This window comes from Squalius cephalus (genome assembly GCF_949319135.1).
Source record: "Squalius cephalus genome assembly, chromosome: 1".
Lineage (NCBI taxonomy): Eukaryota > Metazoa > Chordata > Actinopteri > Cypriniformes > Leuciscidae > Squalius > Squalius cephalus.
In genome coordinates this window covers 46,650,578-46,673,723 of record NC_137122.1, presented here as the reverse complement: position 1 = coordinate 46,673,723, position 23,146 = coordinate 46,650,578, and the positions used below count along the sequence as shown (strand labels likewise).

Sequence of the window (23,146 nt, the reverse complement as noted above, 5' to 3'; positions counted from 1 at the left end):
TCAGTCATCCTGAAAATATAAATTTCATAAAAACTTAGTTGCTACGACATAAGAGAAGACTAGAGCAGAACAGAGAACAGAGAAAAGTTTCCACAGTGTTTGCGAGCACTCGGAACACCAGTTTGTTAGGAAAACCTGTCGAGTTAAAAAATAATTGAAAAGTAATTAAGTAGCCTAATTGAGAGAGGCATTGAACTTGACCGCTAATGTTAGATTCTAACCAGCGTTTGGCTAAGCGCTGACTAAATATATCATGACAACACTGGCAATATATCAATCAATTTTGAACATTCGTGAACATTCTCCATCTTTGGGGGTCTTTCGTGTGAAGTTGTTTCCTCTCCCCTTTTTCCGGAGGCCTCGCGTTACTCTACATGTCTATTGACAACCTCTGGCCAGACAAGGTCCAGACTACTTATTGTTTACAAGATGTCTCAAGTTCAACTGTGAAGTCCGCCGCTTAACAAAAGCCTGTCCGAAATGCAGACGTGGGGGAAGAGTTGTTTTAGGGCTAGAGAGGCGACAGATAACGTGGAGGAGGGGAGCTGGACGTGAACTTGAGGGAGATGAGTCTGACATTCCTCACACAAATAGGTCGCCTGGCAGCAACTGCAAAATCTCGTCGCTGTCTTGTCACATTTTTTTGTTTGAAAAATATTTGAAAAAATAATAATATAGCCTAATAATAATAATAATAATAATATTTTACACACACAAACATATAGGCTACATGTCACACATGCTATAACGCATAGCACCTTAAAAAACGAAACAAACAAATAAATCTTCAAAGATTAATTTAGATTTTATGTTCACCTACATACTGGCCTGTACAAATGTTTTGTTGCAGTATGAGTATACAGTATGTTTTATTACTTCTCAGACATGACTGTTTTTCAACGTATAGGCAGAATTTCGAAAACTCGTGTCATGTATTGTTTGGATTCTCGATCCACGTCGACCCCACAGAAAATAAATCCTATCTTATTTAGGACGACAATAAACAAAGAATTTTAGTTCTCAACAAAAGTTGAAGTTTTATTGTTTGTGTTGAAATTGGGCGCGGTCTGCGCTTTGTGCGTTTTCAAAAGAGAAAAAGAGCCGCCATTAAATCACAATGTAAACTCAAAAGCAGACGCACCGTTTGTTTGAATGCTTTTGTCAAGTTCAATGTTAACTAGAAGTGGAAGGAAGGACTTAGATATTTTATGGCCCCCTGAGCTGTCTAAGCAAGGTACAAGTTACATTTATCAATTTGTGTGATAATAGAATTCCTACAACGTTATACTTTCTTTGGCAAAAAATAAAAAAATAAATAATGTATATATATATATATATATATATATATATATATATATATATATATATATATATATATATAAACGATCACGAAATAAATGTAAACTAGCTACTACTGCGTCCAACAGAAGTGAAAGTGTTTTATTCATTTAGAAATCCTACAATTGTTAGACTTTCGTGTGATTATATGTTATGCTCAGAAAAGAAAAATGTAATGAAATCGACACAAAATAACAACAGGATACGGCCTTTGCACATGACCCCATGCATAGTCTATTAGTTTGCCAGAAGCTTAGATTTAGATTTATAACAAATCACGTCACCAGGAAGTTAAATATTAATGCTCAAAACTTGTTTTTTTAAATGCAGACACCTATGCATTTAATGCTTGGATGAGATACGAAAATTATAAATTGTGCATTTAAATTTTGCGCCTTGCATGTAACCACCGCAGAACTTTGTCATGCATTCATTTCAGAATTAAAATTAAACCAGTATCAGCATCAGTTGTTTTTTGCTTAAATTGATGCACTTTGTATAGATCTTTATATGCCGAGCTTTAACAGCAGCGGATGTACACTAAGCAAATAAAGAAGGAAAAGCACAACTTGAAAGTGGACTAGAGCTTGCCGAAGGTGACAACGTGAAGCCGCTGAGTAACGACAGACCTTTTACACCCTTACTAATCTAGACCGACATTAAGTGCAGGTTGCAAAGGCAATAGGCTGCGGATCTGTTCACTGTCTGACAATTAAACTGTTCGGACTTGAGCAGAAACGTAAATTAGGCCTGCTGGAAACTATAAACTAGATAATCGTGTATAAATCTGCGAATGGTGAGGACAGAGGCAACTTTACATTTCTGAGCGCAAGAGTTAATGTAGCCTACTACTTAATATGAATAATTAGGCTATAAGAAGGCACCTTAAGTATGATATGTTCATTACTGCATGCATGCAGCACCAGAATAAAATCACTAGCGTTTAATTTGGCTTGAGGGAATTGACAGACAGTTGCGTTTAAACGTGAAGAGCCCCCAGGCAAACTGTGATAGGAATATGTTGCCGTTTGAATGGTATTCTTGGATATTGATAGTTTCAGGAAAGACAAAAGCTATTTCTTATCTTTAAGCATGTGACTTTCAAGGTCAAGGTTAAGGGCTGATTTAGTACCTACATCTTCTGTAGTCGAGCGCCCCCTCCTTCTCTGCCAACATCAAAACACTCCCGCTCTAGCTCTAAACGTGAGGAGGAAATCCCAGATAAGTTTTGAAACCAGTGTTCATGAATGTATATGAAATTGTTAGGATACATAAGTGCTCCAAATTGTTATAACATTTTTGTTATAAACTTTACTTTTTTTAATCAAAGAAAATTCTAAAGGCGCTCTGAGTCAACCTACGTGTTTGCATTCACATTGTAAAACAATAAAGGTCTTACATTCCCAAAGGCTCCAATAACAATGCATATTACTGCTGAATCTGATGTATAATGTCAAGATATTAATGCAAATATAAATTGAAATAAAACAAAAGTTGTCTACACACATCTGCCTAGAAATCGATAACAAAATGCTATAAAGTGCTGCAATTTGTCTTTTTTTGTTGTTGTCAATTTCAGAATAATGGCAGAAACTGTTTGTTAGTTTCATTCACAATGTCAGCAATGACAACAGTAATTAGACAACAGGGGACTGAAAAGAGTCATTGGGCGACGCTCAATGAGAATAATACATAAATACACTATTTTGCTAAAGCACTGAATGGAATTAACATATTTATTAAGGTTTGTGATATATATGTTATTATGTTTTACAAGCGATATAAACATAGTATATAGACAGGTACTGAGTAATAAGGTATAGGACTACAACAACAACGACAACAATTGACATAGCCTACCTAACATTTAAATGCAAGCTAAAAGAAGACTAAAAGACTTCAAACGAACACAGTTACATATAGGCAGGCACGTGCGTTATATACAAGCTATATTGTCCTTTCATGTTTCCATTTATTAAGATTATTCATTTTTGAGTCCCATTATTTTTTTTCTTATTTTTTTTGTGTAAATGCGCTGGGAAAAGAAAACATTCAGCCCCCAGTCCAAAAAACGTCCTCGCGACGACTTTTTTTGCTTTTCTTAATTTGCAGTCACCGAGAAAAACACAAAATGCAGCTTTGCTCTATGGCGCACTGTTCTTAACTTTGGCAATGAATTTCTTTTCCTTAACCCTCCTGTTTTGAAACCAAATCGTGATTTGACGCTCGGATAAGTTGGTTGCCGCTGAAATCTTTCTCCTCTTGTCCTTTGTGATGAATTTGTTGGCTGCATATTCTTTCTCCAGTTCCTTGAGTTGTACTTTTGTGTACGGTATCCGCTTCTTTCTACCTCGACGGAATGAGCCCCCGTCATGTTGGTGGGCCACAACATCTGGAACGAATAACAAAAAGTTTTATTAAATAATGGGCTCATTCATTGTCTACCTAAACTACATTTAAAAAAATTGTGCATTTGTAGGTTTTCGGAGTTAATCAATTTAACAATGTAGACATATGCAGACGTTATTTGATGAGTAAATGATATATTTCTTTATGTAAGCGTGTTGTATTTGTGTGCTTTAGAAAATGAAGTCACATTGGTGCTCTTGTTTCTGAAATTTAAAATCTGTATCTAAAATAAAACATGTCTTCTGTCTGACCAGAAGAGTAATATCTTGGATATTTGTGAGAGTTTTGGCTATACCTTAACGCTTAAAAAAATATTTTGAGCACTATATTTGAGCGAAATATGGTTTAAAACGTACCCGCTAATGCAGACTTCCAGAGATGGCCAGCCTGGCTCTGGTCCTTGGAGCAATACATCTGACTACCCCATCCGTTAGCCAGAGCCCAAGGTTGATAGCTGTCCATAGGCAGGAGACTATCGTGTCGCGGCTCTCCCGTTCCAAGCGTCTGTACCACTGACACGTCCAAATAACTGGCCATGGACTGGTAGGGACTGGGGTAGCTGTGGTAAAAGGCGAACTCTTTAGCCCTGCTGGGATATTCTTCAGATGTGACCGGGGTATCCATGTATTTTTCTGCAGAGTAGCTGAGTGCACTCGGCTGCGTGCAGGACTTGAGGGAACCCCGCCCCATTCTGCAAGGATAATAGCTGTTGCCAAAGTAGCCGTACGGGATGGGACCGGTGGACGAGGCCTGTGGAACCGCTGGGCAGGGTGTGCACTGCTTGCCCGGCTCTGCAGAACTTGAAGTCGATACGTCCACAGTGGAATAGCTGGAGCCGTGGACGAGGCTAGACGGGTGGCCACTCAAAGCCGAGTGGGCCATCAGATTCCTGCACTGGTTGGCTGCAAAATTGCCACTTCCAACCAGACCCTCCATGTTCTTCAGCTCATCCAAGTTGTTTTCATACACAAACATAACCGTGTCCGCCCAGCGAGGATTCAGGACCAGGGAGGTGGTCATAGCACGCTCACCATTCGGACGGAAAATTATGTTGCAAAGACTAAAGTCCGAAGCAGGACACTCAGTTACATTGGTACAGCTGCATTGACGCAATGGACTACAGTCTGCATTGCAGTGCCTTCATTGGATAAGAGCTGTACCACGTGCCGCATAAAATAAACCTTGACTGAAGAATGTCAAAGATTTTTTTTTGTCAAGACCGAGTTAAATGTGTAAAAGTTATCTTCAAATGCTGCCTTGCATTGCCTTTATGTATTAATCCACTCTAATGTACTTTTTGTTCTTTAACTCACTGAGCATTTCATCGCATCTCTGGTTTTGTGGGGAACAAACTTATGTAGCGTAGCTACGTCTGATGCTCTTTGTTATTTTGATGTTAAGTCATTGAAATAATATACATTTTCATTTTCATTATGTTGTTCAACAAATGTGGTCACAATATAGGCAATGATGAAGGGATTTTGGTTTTTATTTCTTACAGCCTACATGTTCATCATATTACGCTCTGAATATGCCCACGCGCTACGCGTACTTGCTACATGAAATAATATAATTTATATAGAAATATTCATGGCAGCTCCCTTGCTGATCATCAAATACTATAACAATTTCTCCCAACATCTCACTGCAAAAAGCAATAGAAATGTTTAAATGGGTCATACTTTTTATGTAGGATGTAATTGCACATTGGCCAAGCACACGTTGAAATGCCTTTAAATCATTACAGATATTTTAAAGGCCCATAATCAGCAGTGCCAGATGTATAAATTATTTATCATTACCATAAAAAAATGAAAAATCATAACTTGTCTCATACATAAGATTGAATAACGCCTCGAAACATTTTATGAAAGACACAATCCGCTGAAATAAAGAGGCAAAATATCTACTTTCAAAACGGTTCCCTCGGTTGTTATTCAAAAGTCTCTATCGCTAATATAGAATGAGAACTGCAGCTGTACAAATCACAAATTATAGAAATTATTATTACAGAATTTGCAAGGTGTTTAAAGGTTTTTAGATAAACGAGTTGTGCGCCTATTTTTATTTCACATTCTATCAATGACTGTACGTTACCCCTTAAAACATTTTTTAATGAATTTTTTTTCAAACAAGACACTCGCTATCAGCATTTTGCTTCTGGAAACTGAGATCCGGCGAAGAAGATAAAACAATCAAAAACAAAATTCGAGTGAATTTGATCCAAACTCGAGTGAGATTCGCCTGTAAGCAAAATGTAAAAGTATTAATACTACAAGAAAAATGCCCCTAAACGAGCAAATACAGAAACATGACTGACAAATAAATGTATAATGAAAATTGTACATGTACTTTTAATATGTAAATTATCCAGGTTATGTGCTGTTGTTTGTTTGTTTGATTTTACTTTCCCCCTCAGAAATACCCTTAGATTATATGCATTTATATATGCTGATATTTTTAAATATCTTTCAGAGGCTTAAAGCGTAATGCACATTGTGTGTGGAAAATTCAGGGAACAACAAGATGCTTCCCCTTTAATCCTCCTTCCCACACACACACCTCCCCAGACTGCTGTCTTTACATAAAGGTCAGGCAAGGCCCTCAAGGTCAAGGCCAAGTTTAAAGGGATGAGCCCTCCCTGAAGGGCCTGTTTAGGAGGCAATGATAGAAGCAGTCCCTCCTTAGGCAAACTATCCAAGTTCAAGGTCTCTGAATCCAGCAGGAATAATAAAAAAGCATACAGGCAAACAAAATTGCTCAGATTTCAAAGAAATGACTCAAACCATCATATTCAGAGTGTAATGTAAGTTACTGAAATTCAATAGATCTATCCAAAATAAGACGAAAATGATTCACTATATGCTTTTCGTGTTGTTTAAACATTGTGAATCATCAATGAATTTCCATTACCACTAAACAGCTGTTACTCTGGGTTCAAGCATGAGATTGTTGTAGTCAGGGCTATAAGAAGCCTCACAACACATGTTGTGCTTGTGCGAGGCTACTGTACACAGGAAATGCCTTTATGGTTTCATTGTAAAACGCCCTGCCCACATGCAAGGGGTCTTACAAGAAACTCTGTACAGTCTGTCCAGCACGAATTAACTTACTTCTTCAGAAGACTGGCGCATATTCATTAAGGACAGGGTAAGTTTTATAATAAAATCTTATTGATACAATATTTAAAACAATTTGTAAACGTAATGAAAGAGGTAAAGTTCAAATGACAGATAGCTAAAGTGAAGTGATAGCAACGCGAAGGCGAATAGGCCTTTTGCGTTGTAAGTTTCACGTGAATCGATGTAAGAGCTCATAATATCAAAAACAAAATTTATTTTAAACGTAAAACGCAAGGTAGCCTACCCTACAAAATGAGGTGTTCCGCCTTTCTTCACCAAACATTTTACTTTATACTGAAGACGACGCCTACATACCTAATGAGGTCGTTCATGCGACGAGAACTGCATTGCACAATTACACACTTACAAAGTTACACTTACAAATTACATTTCGGTGCAAATTTTCAAATGAAATGACACGAAAAGTGCAAGTTAATTTCTCTTAATTGCCATTTTGATACATATCAAACTACAATAAATGGTTTAAACCAATAATTTCAATATCATCAATTTTAGCATTGTTTATGCACGAGAGTAGCCTATGGTTGGCGTCCGTTCAGTAAAATGATTTTTTTTTGTACACGAAGCAATTATGTTTCAATGAAGCGTGAGCAACAACATGATCTATGCGTGAAGTATAGAGTGCATTGTGCAATTTGCCTTTCTGTATTTTGTGAGTCAACCGGCAAAGATAGACTATGGTTACTGTCACTTATTGGCAACTCTCAGCACTGTTATGTCCTCTCGAATTTAAAGTTCACCGAAAATTTTAACTTTTCACTAATTTGCTCGTCCTCGTGTCGTTCCAAACCTCTATGACTTTCTGTAGAATACAAAAGAACATATTTTGAATAAAGTTGGGGTCCAAACGACATTGAACTCCACTGACTTGCAATGAATGGACAAAGACGCACATTTTTCTCACCCAAATATCTCCTTGTGTGATCCACAGAAAAAAAGAAAAGCGATTTAAGTTTGAAACGACATGAGGGTGAGTAAATGATGACAGAATTTTCATTTTTATGTGAACTAATCCTTAGTAAAAAATAATAATAATTAAACAGCTACAGGAAGCACACGGTGAGGAATTCTGATTGTTACTTCATGAAAGGGTCTTTAATAAAATATAATTTTGACCAGCTGTACCCATTATTGTGATATAGAATTCAGAAAATTTAAGAGAATTGTAATCTCACTCATAGGATTTTAATATAAATGCTGACAATGGCTGGTTTTACCAAAGCACTTAAGCAAAAAGATCAGGCAACCTAATCGACATGTTACATATCCAAGCACAAAAACAATGCGCATATTAAGGAGCGCTGACCACTCGATATTGCAAATAAAAAGTAACTTTATAATGCTCTGACAGTTCATCAGAGACAAAGACAAGTAAAATATGGATAAAATATTCGATATTAATGACTTGTGATTGTTACCAAAGGAACACAATATCTAAGATTTTACTCGATTTCAGTTAAAGTAGCCTATATAAATGTAATCATGTCACATGACACTGCAGTAGTGTAAATAAATAAATAAATAAATAAGTGAGTGAGTGAGGGAACTTAAATTAGCTTCTCCCACTCACCATATTCCTCTAATGGCAGGTTCAAATCTGCCCAAGTAATCTATTCTGTTGCATGGCATATTGCATATTTTTTAAAGGCTTTGAGCACTCGAACCAGATCTAAGAAAAGCCACTCTATTCATGTAATGGCGTTGTTCTCTGCAGTGAGGATGCGGGTGTTGGTGTGCGCATTAACCTACTGTTCTTCACAACTTTAAGTATAGGCTAATAACGCCACTATTCATAATAGTATAAAAAGTCACATAGCATCTTAATCACTTTTACAATTACAGTTTCAATTAGTCCCAAAATCCAGTTTCCGACCTATCATTATAAATACTTTAAATGGTCAAATGTACATAACAATATCCAAGTAGCTATAAATCAAATCCTGAGATGACAATAAAATTGGAAATTGTGTCGTGAAACCATAGAATTTATTATTGCCTATTAATTTTGGTATTTTGGCAACACCAGTAAGGGCTAACAGACCCACATTTTTAAAAATAAGCTCCCACCAAGAATTTCATCCAGTTAAATCATATATTCGTCTGACCGCCGCATCCTTCAATCTTCAGGAGCGCCGGTGTCTTTCCGCGTGACGGTGCGCAAAAATCTACAGGGAAGAATCAACAGCAAAGGTTTAAACCACAAACACCTTATATTTGAAACATTGATTTACAAAACAATTTTCAATATGTCATTCCTGCTATTCATTCCCATTTTCAGTTATAAAAAATTACTAGGTACATCTCTATCAATTCGTGTAATGTATGCAGATGGCCAGTTAATATATTCACCTACTCAGAATCCAGAAGGGGTTAAATCAGATCTAAAAAGTAAATGCATGCAGTTTGTGACAGCAAGATTATATAGGAGACAAGGAAATATTGAAAGACAATGTGAGGACAATGTATCATCTAATTAAATCAGAAAAATTCTGTAGTTTTTGACACAAACATAGGCCTATGTGAATTTCAGAACACCACCATGTAAAATGATGTAATGCCCCTATGACTCTATAAGAATAGTGGTATCTGTGGAAAAAACTGCCTAACAAATAAATAAAATGGATAGTATTTCTGTATTTAGCACCACATAACAATCTCTGTATAAGTTTCAGTGTAATGAAAAAGGATGGTGTAGACAAAGAAGAAAGAGGGGAGAGTTTACTTCTGCTGTTATGACCAGACACAATTATTTAAATTATACATTTATAACTATAATTTGTGGAAAGACTATTTTACATTGCAGAGTTGGGATATGGGCCTAAATTTTTGGAAAGGGGGAATATGACTGATTCTATGGAAAAAAATAAGTATATTTCTATAAGAAAAATGTACAATTTTGTGTCAAATTATCTGAAACGTAAGCCTTAAAGCTCTTTGACATCTGTGCAGAATGCATTTGAATATAATGTACATTTTAGTGAAAATCTGACTGCACTTGCATGGCTTTCAAAATGCCTAATACATTAAGACATCATCCAAACGGTGAAAGCTTTCTGATAATGACTGATCTTCATGGCAATCTGAGATAGGAAGCACATTTCCCAAAAATGCTCTTTATATGCACAAAATAGATGCTAGTTAAGAATGCTGTCTAATCATTATGGATTGACATGATATGAAACAGCTGAACTAGCCTACATTAGGATAAATGTGTAAATATGTGGGTCACATAGCCTAAGCTTAATCAACTTTATCATTATGTTCTTTCATAACTAAAACTACTGCTACAACACAAATACAATAGCCTTACACTGTCAGAACAAAAATGTGTCTTTTTACCTTTAGGCTACAACTGATTGTCATTTGTCACAACTTCTAAAAGATGCATATTTAGTATCCTAGAAAGGTAAACCCTTTAATGGATAAGATGTCCTTTTGAGGGTATTGCCCTGATGGTTTCTGTCTACTTCTAATCCTTTATTTTATAATTAATTTAAGCACATATTACGGCTGATATTTGCAGTACAACACAAACAAACAAACCTGAAAACTGAAGTTTTGTAGAGGATAATAGGAGGATAATACATTTTCCCCAAACTAAAACAAAGATTTCATTAACCAAGTGTCTTATTTCTGATGTTATAGAGTTCAATGGAGAATAGGTAGGCCAACTAAGAGAAGTTTAAACTAAAGCTATAAGCATAATTAGCATAATCATGGAACAATGAAAAGGTCAAAAAGACATTTTCAATCATTGTGGAGTTAAAAATTGTAAAAATCGAAAGCTGCGCTCAAATATAATTTTAACTAACTTATAATTTTAATAACTCAGATAACATTTACTCATATAATAATAATAATTATTGTTGTTGTTGTTGTTGTTGTTAACAACACAGTCATTGGTATTTGTTTTTTTCTTAAACAAGTATGAAGCAATCTGGTCCTCTATCATGCTCTTTGTACAGTTTAAATTTAGTAATTATCAGACACACCTGAAAAAGCGCATCAGGACCTTTTCTTGAACATAACAGCCAGGTGTGTTGGAGCAGGAAACTATAGCTACTGTCTGCAGATCAACCTTGCGGTATGTTATAATTCCACGTAAACGTAAAGCCTTGTGGATCACTGCATGCAAATGAGACTTATTGAAAGCACTATAAGCGGTTAAGGAGGCATGGGTGATGAGTCCTGTTTTAAAATGAGAAATAAAGAAGTCTTTACTAAAAATATCCATACCTGTGAAACTTTAAACATAAAACCATTTTCAAGAACGGCACGATCAAAGTATATTATGCATTTTGGAAGAAAGAGTCCTGCATCAGAGCAATACAGATAAAAATGTGCGCAACCAAGTTTGTGTTCAACACTAATAAAATCTCCGTTAACGGTTTATTCAGGTGCACCTGATCTGCCCCAATAAAATACAGCTTTGTAATATTGTGTGGTTACATTGCGAATGGGGAAGAGATTTAAACTTTTGAAGGAAGACGAAGAGGAGTGAAAGCAAAAGGACACGCACGCAGACTGCAGATGAAACGCATCTAACAGACCCTCATTGAAATAGGCCTATCTTTAGTTTTTCTTATTCACATAATCACAATAATAATAATAATAATAATAATTTTTTTGCCCTTTATGACAAAAAAATAAATAAATAATAATTGCAGTGAAGCTATACTTGAACATTTCAATATTTCGATTAATTAGCCATAATATTGAAAATTAACTTATTAATGCAGCAACCTAAATAGGGCTGTTAAATGCAGTTTCATAAAATAAATGTATTTTATACAAATACATGTCAGCATAAAGAGCACTAATATAAAACTACAGTAATAAAAATAGTTTCAAAACAATATAAAAAAATTATGTCTGTATTATATATATAAAATAAGAGAGAAAAAAAAAAGTAGCCTATTACTATAGGGAAAATAGCTTGGAAAAAAACTGCAGTATGCTGACATTATGTAGCCTATAGATTCTTGCAGCTTTGTGCTAAAGACCCAAACGGACACGCCCACAAACAGTGCATCTTGGTCATTGTGTACTGATCAGTAACGGGGACTTTTTTTTATCAACAATTATCAATGCAGACAGTGTCGTTTCAGTACAGCCAAACTGAGTAGCCTAAAGTACAGACAACACACAGTTTTGTCTGTTAATGGAAGCGCAATTTCTGTCACCACTACGCGATGTCTGCGCCAGTCTCCAGATACTACAGCCTTAGTGGAGACTTTCCCTTAACTGTCAAGTGATCAAAGCACTGGTGGATAACAGTATAACCATTGGACAGTTTGATATCAGGCTAATCTGAAGCGCCACGGATGGGAGCATATGCCACAGTCTGAACACGGGAAATGCAGAGGGGATAAAAGTGCCAGTAGCCTACTCCAGAGGGATGAAATTGTTGTTGTCCACCTCTGTTGAAATCGCGTTGCGGGGCGGTCAGAGTACGCGGGCAATACGTGAGAAGTGCCGGTAGCCTAAGCAAAAAAAAGTGAGTGGTGGTATAGCCTACAGTTTAAAATATAGAAGTGCCGGTACTGGTACGTATACCGGCCCACTTCGAGCACTGGATATGCCACAGTCGTGAGATGGAAAGAAGAGAGGGCAGCTCTTTTTGTTGCTAAATCAATACTCAATGTAAAACAAAACGTGAAAGCCTCAAGTAGCCTACTAATGTTAATTACGGATCTTATTCTATTCAGAATCCCAAACTGCTATTCTAAAACGGGTGCTAAATGCTAAATGGCAGACAATACGGTAGCCTATAGCTTATAACTTAATGACCTTTACCTACGTTTAGTGTCCAAACAAGATAGACCACATGTTAACTGCAGAAGCCCTTAATGATCCACATCTCGTGCAGTCACGTGACATTTTTCTCTGCATGCATCACTGTGTCACTGCTGTGTCTTTAAAAGGGTCTTAAAGCCACAATAATGAAGAAACTAAATTTAAAATATTCATCAGGCTAACTTATATTCAATCGCACTATACCGTGCCTTCGTTCAACACCTTTGTGCCTGACAGCTCCAATAACGATGCACTTAAAGTAAATATTCACCAATATATGAAAATGTTGTCATCATTTACTCACACTCATGTCGTTCCAAACCTGTATGAATTTCCCTCTTCTGCGTTACACAAATGAAGACATTGTGAAGAATATTTTAACTCTTTGTCTAAACTGATAGTAGTTCCAAAACAACATTGGACTACTGATATTTTTTTTTTTAAAATAAAAAAATAGGCTATACTTTTTGTGCCGCAGAAGACAGAAATGCATTCAAATTTGGAACGACATGAGGACAACTAAATTATGACAGAACTTTCATTTCTATGTGACCTATCCCTTTGAGCATGAAGCAGGCGCTGCGTAAAATAAGGTAGGCATGCGACGCTTATATTGCTTATATTATTAAGCAATGCCAGCATATTCTGTCTGGGAACGTTGATTTCTTTTTATTATTATAAAATTAGTTAGCTCAAATTCTCTGACAATTTTCCAATTAATTGTCTTTTTAAAAATAAATTCATTTTCCTCACATAGCCTACTTATACGGCACTGAAACGCTTTCATCTCTATTATAAACTGTAGACCTCTGCAATTTGGGGACATAAGGATTCTAATGATTGACTTCCAAAAATACAAACATCAAACACCAAGGAACAATCAGGGTTGGCCTATCTCAACGGGGAAGCCACTGTGACAGTATGCAAAGGGAGGTCGATCTTAATTCTCCATAACAAAAAAGTACAAAGGCCGGTCGGAGACCAAAGACAATTTAACACCTCCCTCTGTCCGCGCGCCCCGGCGGCGCCTCAGCGGATAGAGCGCGTCTCTCATTAGTACACAAGATGGGACGACCTGAAAGGTGCAGAGGTGAGGGAGGAGGGGGGGTGGACAGCGACTACAAAAACAACTCATCTTTTCCTTCATAAACGAACTTGGCTCGGAAGACAAGTGACAATCCTTTTTTTTGGGGTAGGGCTGGTCTGGGACTGTTTTAAGGACTATGAGAAGTGTGTGAAAATCCATTTGGGGAATATCTGGATTGCGGACGTGATATAAACGATAAAATGCGTAAGTAGCCAACAACATCCACATTCCAACAGCAAGCTGAGAGGAACGTAGCCTACACATTTTTTTTCAAGTCGTTTAAGTAGGCCTGCTGTACAAAATCAACATCTGTGTAGCGAGTTCATTAAATTAGGAAATTAACTTTGGGGCTTTACTGAAACCCCCCTTCTTTCTCATTGTAAATGTGATGTTCGCAAAGTAAACGAATGCCTAATGTGAAGTAAACTTTTCAGTAGCAGAGGGCAGGGAGTCGCCAGTGTCTACTGTTGCTCATGCTGACAGTGATCAAGGAGAGGAAGAGTGCCCTCGTATTTCACTACTGAATGGGATAGACCAGAGTCGGCGGCACCGGACTGCTTTCACGAGGGAGCAGCTGACCCGTCTTGAGCAAGAATACTGCAAAGAAAGTTACGTGTCTCGACCCAGACGATGCGAACTGGCGGCAGCGCTTAACTTGCCCGAGACCACAATAAAGGTAATTCATTGCGCAGACCTTTTCATGCCACACTCAACCTCTGGCCCAACAGGCAGCATTTAAAGAGTTTGCTATTAAAAAGTGTTCATTCAAGAATACATTTGAGACTAACTTCTGCAATCCATGAAAGTCTACTGAAGTAGAATTTTTAATTTTGAGTTTAAGAGAGGATTGTTTGTGTTTTGTGAGACTGGGGGTTTCAGACAAGCCAAGAAGCCATAAAATCAGACACCGGATCTCTATCCCTGCTGAAACTGAAAATTTGGATACATCTACCATTACCTAATCCCACCAACATGCTGTGTCCTTCACTAAGACCCTTTATCACTCTATTTCACTATAGGTCTGGTTCCAGAATAGGAGGATGAAGGACAAGAGGCAGCGTCACAGTCTGCACTGGCCTAACCCACTGGACCCAAACCTGTGTGCCTTCATGGTGAGTCAGGCGGCTGCTGGGCTCCCCTACCCACTGCTGCCCCGCTTACCCCTTCATCTATACTCTCATCTTGGCATGGGTAGCCTCCCCGGTTTTTCAAACCCCTACAGCGCCACCACAAGGCCAGTGGACACTTTGCACCTCCCTCCTTCGACCTACCCCTGGCTAGGTGGACTTCCACAGCCGGCTCTCTATTCCCCTGTCCAGACAATGCACCATCCCGCAGGATGCCACTGTCCCCATTGCCTGCACTGGAGACCGGACCACCTGCTTAAACCTCGAGGGGGAGCTAGGACAGGCACGCAGCCCAAAACCTTCGGCAGTGCTTCAGGATAATGGGATAGAGGTGGATTTACCATGACAAAACGGATAGTTCACCAAAAAATGAACATTCCATCATTGTTTACTAAACCTACATGACATTTTCTACAGCGGGATACAAAAGAATATATTTTGAAGTTTTTTTTGCCCATATCAATGACATTTCTAAGGCTGTTTTGTATTTATGCATCTGTACAGTTATTCAAAATCTAGATAATGTCACTCTTGAAAACTATTTTGTTGTTTATCGTACTGTAATATAGATAACAGTTTGGTTTACTTTCTTAAAATACCTGATCTTTTGAAGTTTGTTCAACATTTTTCATCTATTGACATTTCTGCACCTGAACACTGTGTACATATATGCTTTCCAAAATATATATGACAAAATTGACTATTAAAAATATTTATGGAAACATTTTACTTAATGTATTGCTTCCTTTTTCTTAATAAAAAATAAATAATATTTAACAATAATAATGGGACTATGCAAGGACAGAAAACAGTTAATGCTCTACTCATTAACATCCTCAAGAATTCATATAGCTAAATTCACACACCAACAATTTTGTCATTGTTTAACACCAACCTGTTGACCAAACAGCACTGTAATCTTAAAGACTACTTATCAACTTACAGACACAAAACTCCTGTCATTATACTCCTTGCTAGACACAACCTGCTGAATTATGATCTTGAAAATCTAAAATCAAACAGCCTGTAACCAGACAAAACATCAACAGGTGGACAGGGGTGTCTGAGACTCCAGAGCCTCAAAGATCTTGCTCTAATATATAATGTCTGCAAGTGTGCAAGTAAAAGGCCTGAATTAATGCATAAAATGACATACAGTGGCAGCAAAATGGACTTGCCACACTGACTATCTTGAGTTTATGAATACACATAATTGTATACACATATACAGTTCAAAAGTTTGGCGTCAGTAAGAATTCTTTTTTGACAGAAAATATTTTTACTCAGCAAGGAAGCATTTAATTGATCAAAAGTGGCAGTAAATATATTTATAATATACAAAAGATTTATATATATATATAAAAAAATCCTATTCACCAAAATCACATTTCCACAAAAAAACATTAAGCAGCTCAACTTTTTTCAACATTGATAAATAACAACAAATGTTTCTTGAGCAGCAAATCATCATATTAGAATGATTTCTGAAGGATCATATGGCACTGAAGACTTGATCACAGGAATAAATTACATTTTAAAATATATATAAAATAGAAAACAGTTATTTTAAACTGTCATAATATTTCATAATATTACTGTCTCTAATGTGATCATATAAATGCAACCTCAAATCCCACGAACACCAAAGTTTTGAACGGTAGTGTATGTTCATTTATTGTTTAATTCACTGCTACCATTGTCTAATTATGGCACTAGTCATGACTTTTAAGAAAAAACACATACACACAAACAAACACACCAGCTTTCAACACACTCCACTGGAAATTAAGAATTAAGCAGTTCGAAGGTGAACATATCCACATCCAGGTGTGTGGGCTTATTTTACCTCCACCTGCTACAGGTGAACTCTAGTTAAAAGGCTTCTCAATCTGTGTCTCAGCGTAAATAAACCAGCGTCTGGCTTGTGTCATGATAACAGTTACAAGAACATGTGCTGAATGCCATACATTCAACTTTATTTGTAGCTACCAAAACAATTTATGTGATGTAAAAACTTCAGGGTTGCTGCTTCATATGGATGAATTTTTTTTATTATTTATCTGGTATTTGTAAGGAATGTCATAGCATTACTTTAGACAGAATACATTTAAAAAACATGGTTTGTAAAATAATAATAATTAACCTACATAGTAAAATGTATCGTTAATATGAATGCATGTAACATTGTCACATCTATGCATGTTTAGAGGTGTAAAAACCAACACTTTGGATGCTTAGATCATTAGAGACATCAGCAGTACCCTTGTCTGAGTCTGACAATAACTCAATGGGTGACGTCTGCAGTAAAGCCTTGGCAATAGGTGGGAAATGACAGTAAAGAAAAAAAAAACTGCTCCTGTGAATTGCGAGTGATGTGGTAAATTGGGACAGACTGTAAAGAGATTCTGCTCTGGTGACTGTGGGAACACCGATTGAGCACACAGTAGTGGATCCTCTTTTGTCTGGGGAGCACTACCGTGTGATTTTTACAACTTCCTGCTCCTATACCTCGGCCTTGAGGGAGTCAGAGGTGGACAGGTTGACGTGACTGCAAGTTCTCCATAAACCTTCCTCATCCAGCCTCAGTATAAAATATGCCTCTTCTTATTTCCTATTTGAAATATTTTAAAGAACATTGTATATTTAATCAACGCAGCCACACATCCATATTTTTTACAACATCTTTACATAGTTAAAGGAAGTTGATTCAAAATGCATCATACGCAGATCAATAAGTTTCTGTTTCATTTTTAATATTTGGTAGTTCAGAAGCTACAGAAGTAGTTGCATTTGCAGCAGTTTCACAGGATTATTTCTATTTCAAATAAATATGTTTGTTTGAACTTTCTATTCATCAAAGAATCCTGGTAAAAAAAAAAAAGTATCAGTTTGCATAAAAAGTAGCTCAAGTGTTTTCAACATTGATAATAATAAGAAATGTTTCGTGAGCAGCAAATCATATAGAATGATTTCTGAAGGATCACGTGGCAGCTTTGCCATCACATCACATTTTTATTTTACAATATTACTGGTTTACTGTATTTTTGATCAAATAAATATAAAGCCAGTGTTGTGTGTAATGCGTAACTAAGTAATTCATTACTGCAATTTAATCACTTTTCCCTTGAAAAAGTAAAGTAAGGGATAACTCTTACTTTTTCTGTAATTTAATTACAGTTACTTGTATTGAATACTGTATAGACTATATAACAATTCTAGATAAAAAACAATTGTGGATTTAATATCAAAATTAAACATCTAATGATAAAATGTGCGTTTTTAATGTAACCTTCTCCCTTTAAATTCTTCGGTCAGTTCAAGAATAAGGGTATGTTTACATGACAATTTTCAAAACGATCCCGTTCACACAGATCTGCGAAAATGACTAAAAAGGCTGTATGCCAGGCCAGTAGGTGGCGATGGCACTTTGTCAAGAAACACCCCGTGAACACGTAATACACGTGCGCATGACATCACCGTTTTCACAAAGTCTTTTACATGGAGACGGTAAAGGCATCACACTTCTCAGTCATTAGTACAGTAATCTGATTACACTGTTGGAGATGTAATTAGTAGCCATTAATAATGACTTTTTTTAGAGTTAAGTACCCAACACTGCTTATAGCCTTGGTGAATATAAAAGACTTCTTTCAAAACTAAAAACAAAAAACAAAACAAAAAAACTACCAATCCAAACTTTTGAACAGTAGTGTATTTACACGTTTCTACCGTGCCTGAAAATGACTTCGCTTTTTCCAAGCATCTTCCAGTCCCTTCCTACACTGTCACTGGCCACCCATCCTGATTTTTGCTGCTTTTGCCTGCACATGAAAAAAACTTAAAGAGGCCAAAAGTGCTGAAGGTACGAACGGCACAGGTACAGTAGCCTACAAGATTATCACACAAATAAAACACAAGTAAATGTGATGCTATTTGGCTTATAAAACAGCGGCAAACATGCTCATCTGGCTCAAGCGTTAGATTTCCACATATATTCACATTCTCGTTCCCTACATCAAGTACACACTGCATTCACTTCAAGAGGTCCAAAGCAAGAAAGGGAGAGAAAGGAGTGACTGGAAAGAATAGTTTACTTTTTGTGGATCACACACTACATCACTAAATATAGAAACGTGATTAGGAAAAGCCACAATGAGTTTAAAAGGAAATTAAGTCAATGTTAAAGTCCATTAAGGAAAATGAACTCTCAGAGACACATTAGCATTTAGCACCTCAGGGAAACCAGCAGTCTATCTTATACAGTGAAACAGATGTATCACAAACAGCTGTAAGAGCCAAAATGTCTAAGTGTAACATTTACATGGGTCTCATACAATCAAGCATATGCACTGAGCTTTACATATTGCTATAGCTTAAAGTGAGATGAGCAATTTAATGGTATGTAGTGGGCACAGAAAGCTTTGTTAGGTTCAAGAGGAAGCCACACTGAAGCTGTTGTGTTTGCCAACAACCACAGCTGCATCGTCTTATGGATGAATGATCGCCTGAAGCTGCCGAAAGCAATTAGCCAATATGCAAGTGTTTGTCCAACTAAACAACTTCCCTTGACAGAGAAAAAACCCCTAAGGTTATGACAATCTCTTAAATTCACAAAATTATTGTTCAATATTTATTGTTATTTAAAATTGAGCCAAAGTATCTTACAGTAGCCTATTGCAAGAACACAAAGATATCCTTACAGAGGACCTATTATGCCCTTTTACAAAGTCTTGATTTTGATTTGGGCTCTTAATAGGTTTTCATGTTTGAATGTTCAAAAACTTTCCTTATTTTTCCACATATTTTACACCTCTCCTTCCAGTCTGCTTAGTTCCTGTCCCTCTAAAGCCCCGCCTTACAAAAAGCACAATGTGCTCTGATTGGTCGGCTGGATCAGTGTGTTGTGATTGGTTAACCACTTTGAGCGTGCTTCATGTCACACCCCTTTACCATAACCATGTTAGATCCGGGCTGTCTTTTGGACATGAGATAACTACTTGCAACTTAACCTATTGGGCGGGATATTATTTAAATGAGCAATATTGTGACATGTACATTCCATGAAGAAAATGTAAGACTATATCGAGGCATTTCAGGGAATTACTTATATAGAGAAGAACTCCCTTTGGAGGGACTCTGTGCTTTGGAAATTTGCAGACCTTTTTAATGCTCAAACAGCAACAAAAAAAATGTGAAATATATTAGAAAAAAACTTAATAGGTCCTCTTTAACCACTAAACTATGTCATCCTATATTTTAATTTCTCCATGGTTTACAATAATTGTCTGACCAGATGATGCAATATTAATTTAAGTAAACTGCCTATGATGTTCACCAAGCAAATATCATGCAGAATACATCATCACTGAATCATCCCAATCACTTGAACAAATGAAAATCTGACCTTGTCTCTTCTTACATAATACTACAGGATAGCTTCAGTATTGTTTTCAGTTCTGTACTCTCGTACCATTTGTAATAGCATAATTAGTCATGTACATGTTGACATACTTCTAAGATAGAGAAAGCAAAGGAAAGCAAGCAAGAGAGTTATGAGTATGTATGATGTATCTATATTGTTGCTAGGACAAAGCTTTATTGCAGCAGTAAAATCTACAGGCTTGGCCTGTGTCAACTGAAGCTATTTAAGTACTGTAAAACTCAGATATAGAGTGATGAAATCTGTCTGTGTCAAGTTGTCTGTCTTTTTTTTAACTGTCTTTTCAGAGTGAGTAAAAATTTAAATAGTGAAGATCATTCAGTCAGAACATTTCTGTCTTCTCGGAGAAGACTCTGAGAAGTCTTTTCTTCCCTATTGTGATGTATGTGAAACAGCTTCTCAAACTAGAAAAAATATAGGGCGGGACTTAATTTTGTCTATCGGAAATTGATTGGATGATTGTGGTCTGCTATTGCTGTGATGTCATGTGAGTGACAGGTTACACCGCCCTTGCGTCAGTAAACACATCATCAGAGAAGAAATGAGGTGCAAGAGGGAGGGGAAGTTATTTTTGATTAAAGATTATGAGGGCACATGAAATTTAAATAAATAATGATGTGCTCGTGTAATCTCTTATTATAAATAATGCAATGTTACATAAAAGGAACAAGAAATGTCAATTTTGTCATTACATTTACATTTAATAATTTAGCTGACGCTTTTATCCAAAGCAACTTATAAATGAGAAGAGCAATAGAAGCAATCAAACTAACAATATGGCAGCAATATGCAAGTGCTGTGACCAGTCCCAGTTAGTCTAGCACAGTACACGTAGCAAGGTGTTTTAAAAAAAAAAAAAGATATAGAATAGTAAGTATTAGTATTAATGGGTCAAGTATTGACAAAAAAAGGTGTGTCTTTAGCTGTTTCTTGAAGATGGCTAAAGACTGCTGCTCGGGTTGAGATAGGCAGGTCATTCCACCAGCAGGGAACAGTCAAGGTAAAGGTTTGTGAAAGTAATTTTGTGCCTCTTTGGGATGGTACCACAAGGCGCCATTCACTTGCAGAACGCAAGCTTCTGGAGGGTATAAAGGTCTGAAGTAGTGAGTTTAGGTACAGGGGTGCGGAGCCAGTGGTTGTTTTATAGGCAAACATCAGTGCCTTGAATTTGATGCGAGCAGCGATTAGCAACCATTGCAAGTTTATGAGGAGAAGTGTGACGTGTGCTCTCTTCGGCTCGTTAAAGACTACTCTTGCTGCAGCATCTGGATCAGTTGCAGAGGTTTGACAGTGCATGGTAGAAGGCCTGCCAAGGGAGCATTACAATAGTCCAGTCTGGATAGAACAAGAGCTTGCACAAGGAGTTGTGTAGCATGCTCCGATAGGAAGGGCCTGATCCTCCTAATGTTGTATAGGGCAAATCTGCAGGACCGGGCAGTTCTAGCAAGTTCTAGTGTAGTTCAACTGATCATCAATCACAACTCCAAGGTTCCTGGCTGTCCTGGATGTAGTTATGGATTATGAACCTAGCTGAATGGAGAAGTTGTGATGGAGTGTTGGGTTGGCCAGGACCACAAGCAGCTCTGTCTTTGCAGGGTTTACTTGAAGGTGGTTGCCCTTCATCCAGCAAGAAAGCAGGCTGAGATGTGAGCAGCTACCGTCAGATCCTCTGGCTGGAATGAGAGGTAGATTTGTGTTTCATCAGCATAGCAGTGATAGGAACAACCATTTTTATGAATGACAGATCCTAGTGATGACATGTAGATGGAGAAGAGAAGTGGTCCAAGCACTGAGCCCTGAGGCACCCCAGTAGTTAGATGTTGCGACTTAGTCACCTCACCTCTCCACGACACCTGAGAGTTAAGACTTGAACCATTGGAGTATTCCTGGGATGCCCTTTGTCTTGAGGGTTGACATGAGGATCTGGTGGTTAACTGTGTCAAAAGCAGCAGACAGATCCAGCAAGATAAGAACTGAAGATTTGGAAGCTGCTCTTGCCAATCTCAGAGCTTCAATAACCAAGAGCAGGGCAGTCTTAGTCGAGACTGATTACTGGATGATATAGTAATAGTTTTCTTAAGCAGTAGTGTTACGCAAACCTGCTTAAATGCTGTGGGAAAAGTTCCAGTGTGAAGAGAGGTGTTGATGATATGAGTGAGTGCGGGTACAACTGAAGAAGAAATGGCTTGAAGGAGATGAGTGGGTATAGGATCAAGCGAAAAAGTAGTAAGGTGATTGGAAAGGATTAGTCAAGTCAAGTCATCTTCATTTATATAGCGCTTTTAACAACGTAGATTGTTTCAAAGCAGCTTCACAGAGATAAGCGTATAATTTAAGGTAACAGAGATTGTTTTGGCTTTATAGCAGAGTTAAGTTATTTTCCATCTAAAGTTAGTTTTGATTGATTTGCTTCCGTCGCAACGATCATTTGTTATTAAATTAGGGGCCGCTAAGACGACACCATTCTCTCTACACAGACTTTAAACGCGAACCTGTGAGAAACACTGATGGCGTTCACATGCGCATTTAGAAGGGGTTCTATAGTTATGTGCATTTGAAAATACGCAGGTTTGGAATTCCCTACAAGCCAAGCCTAAACAAAGTACTTGTCTTTCCTTATAAATTTTGATAAAGAATTTTATTTTATTTTGTTGCTTTGGGGTAGGGACGCGAAACGAATTTCCCGAAAACGCCTTATCTGTAGAGTGGTAGAGGGATCCTCCATAGGGAGAGACTAGTTGGCACTTCAGCACTGCGTTGTCATCGGGTCCAGGCGAAGGTCCTTCATCAGATCTGGATACGGCCC

The 23,146-nt window shown here is 37.3% G+C and overlaps 2 protein-coding genes and 1 long non-coding RNA gene across 4 annotated transcripts in view; 1 reads left to right on the top strand and 2 right to left on the bottom strand.

Moving 5' to 3' along the window:
* Nucleotides 1-3,088: 3,088 nt before the first annotated feature.
* hoxb13a (homeobox B13a) lies at nt 3,089-4,874 on the bottom strand. The gene is made up of 2 exons (XM_079886212.1): nt 4,104-4,874; nt 3,089-3,730 (listed from the first exon to the last, which is right to left on the bottom strand). The coding sequence occupies exons 1-2, from the start codon at nt 4,765-4,767 to the stop codon at nt 3,483-3,485; spliced, it is 912 nt and encodes a 303-aa protein (XP_079742338.1). The 5' UTR covers nt 4,768-4,874; the 3' UTR covers nt 3,089-3,482.
* A 3,992-nt stretch (nt 4,875-8,866) lies between these two features.
* Nucleotides 8,867-23,146, bottom strand: part of LOC307158690 — a 41,173-nt gene continuing 26,893 nt past the window's right edge. For both annotated transcript variants that reach the window (XR_013821263.1, XR_013821264.1), the window contains one exon: nt 8,867-9,055. This is a non-coding gene — a long non-coding RNA (uncharacterized lncRNA). The remainder of the gene's footprint in view (nt 9,056-23,146) is intronic.
* On the top strand, nt 13,898-15,315 carry eve1 (even-skipped-like1). The gene is made up of 3 exons (XM_079889572.1): nt 13,898-13,977; nt 14,208-14,449; nt 14,793-15,315. Exons 1-3 carry the CDS (start codon nt 13,974-13,976, stop codon nt 15,219-15,221), a joined length of 675 nt encoding a protein of 224 aa, XP_079745698.1. The 5' UTR covers nt 13,898-13,973; the 3' UTR covers nt 15,222-15,315.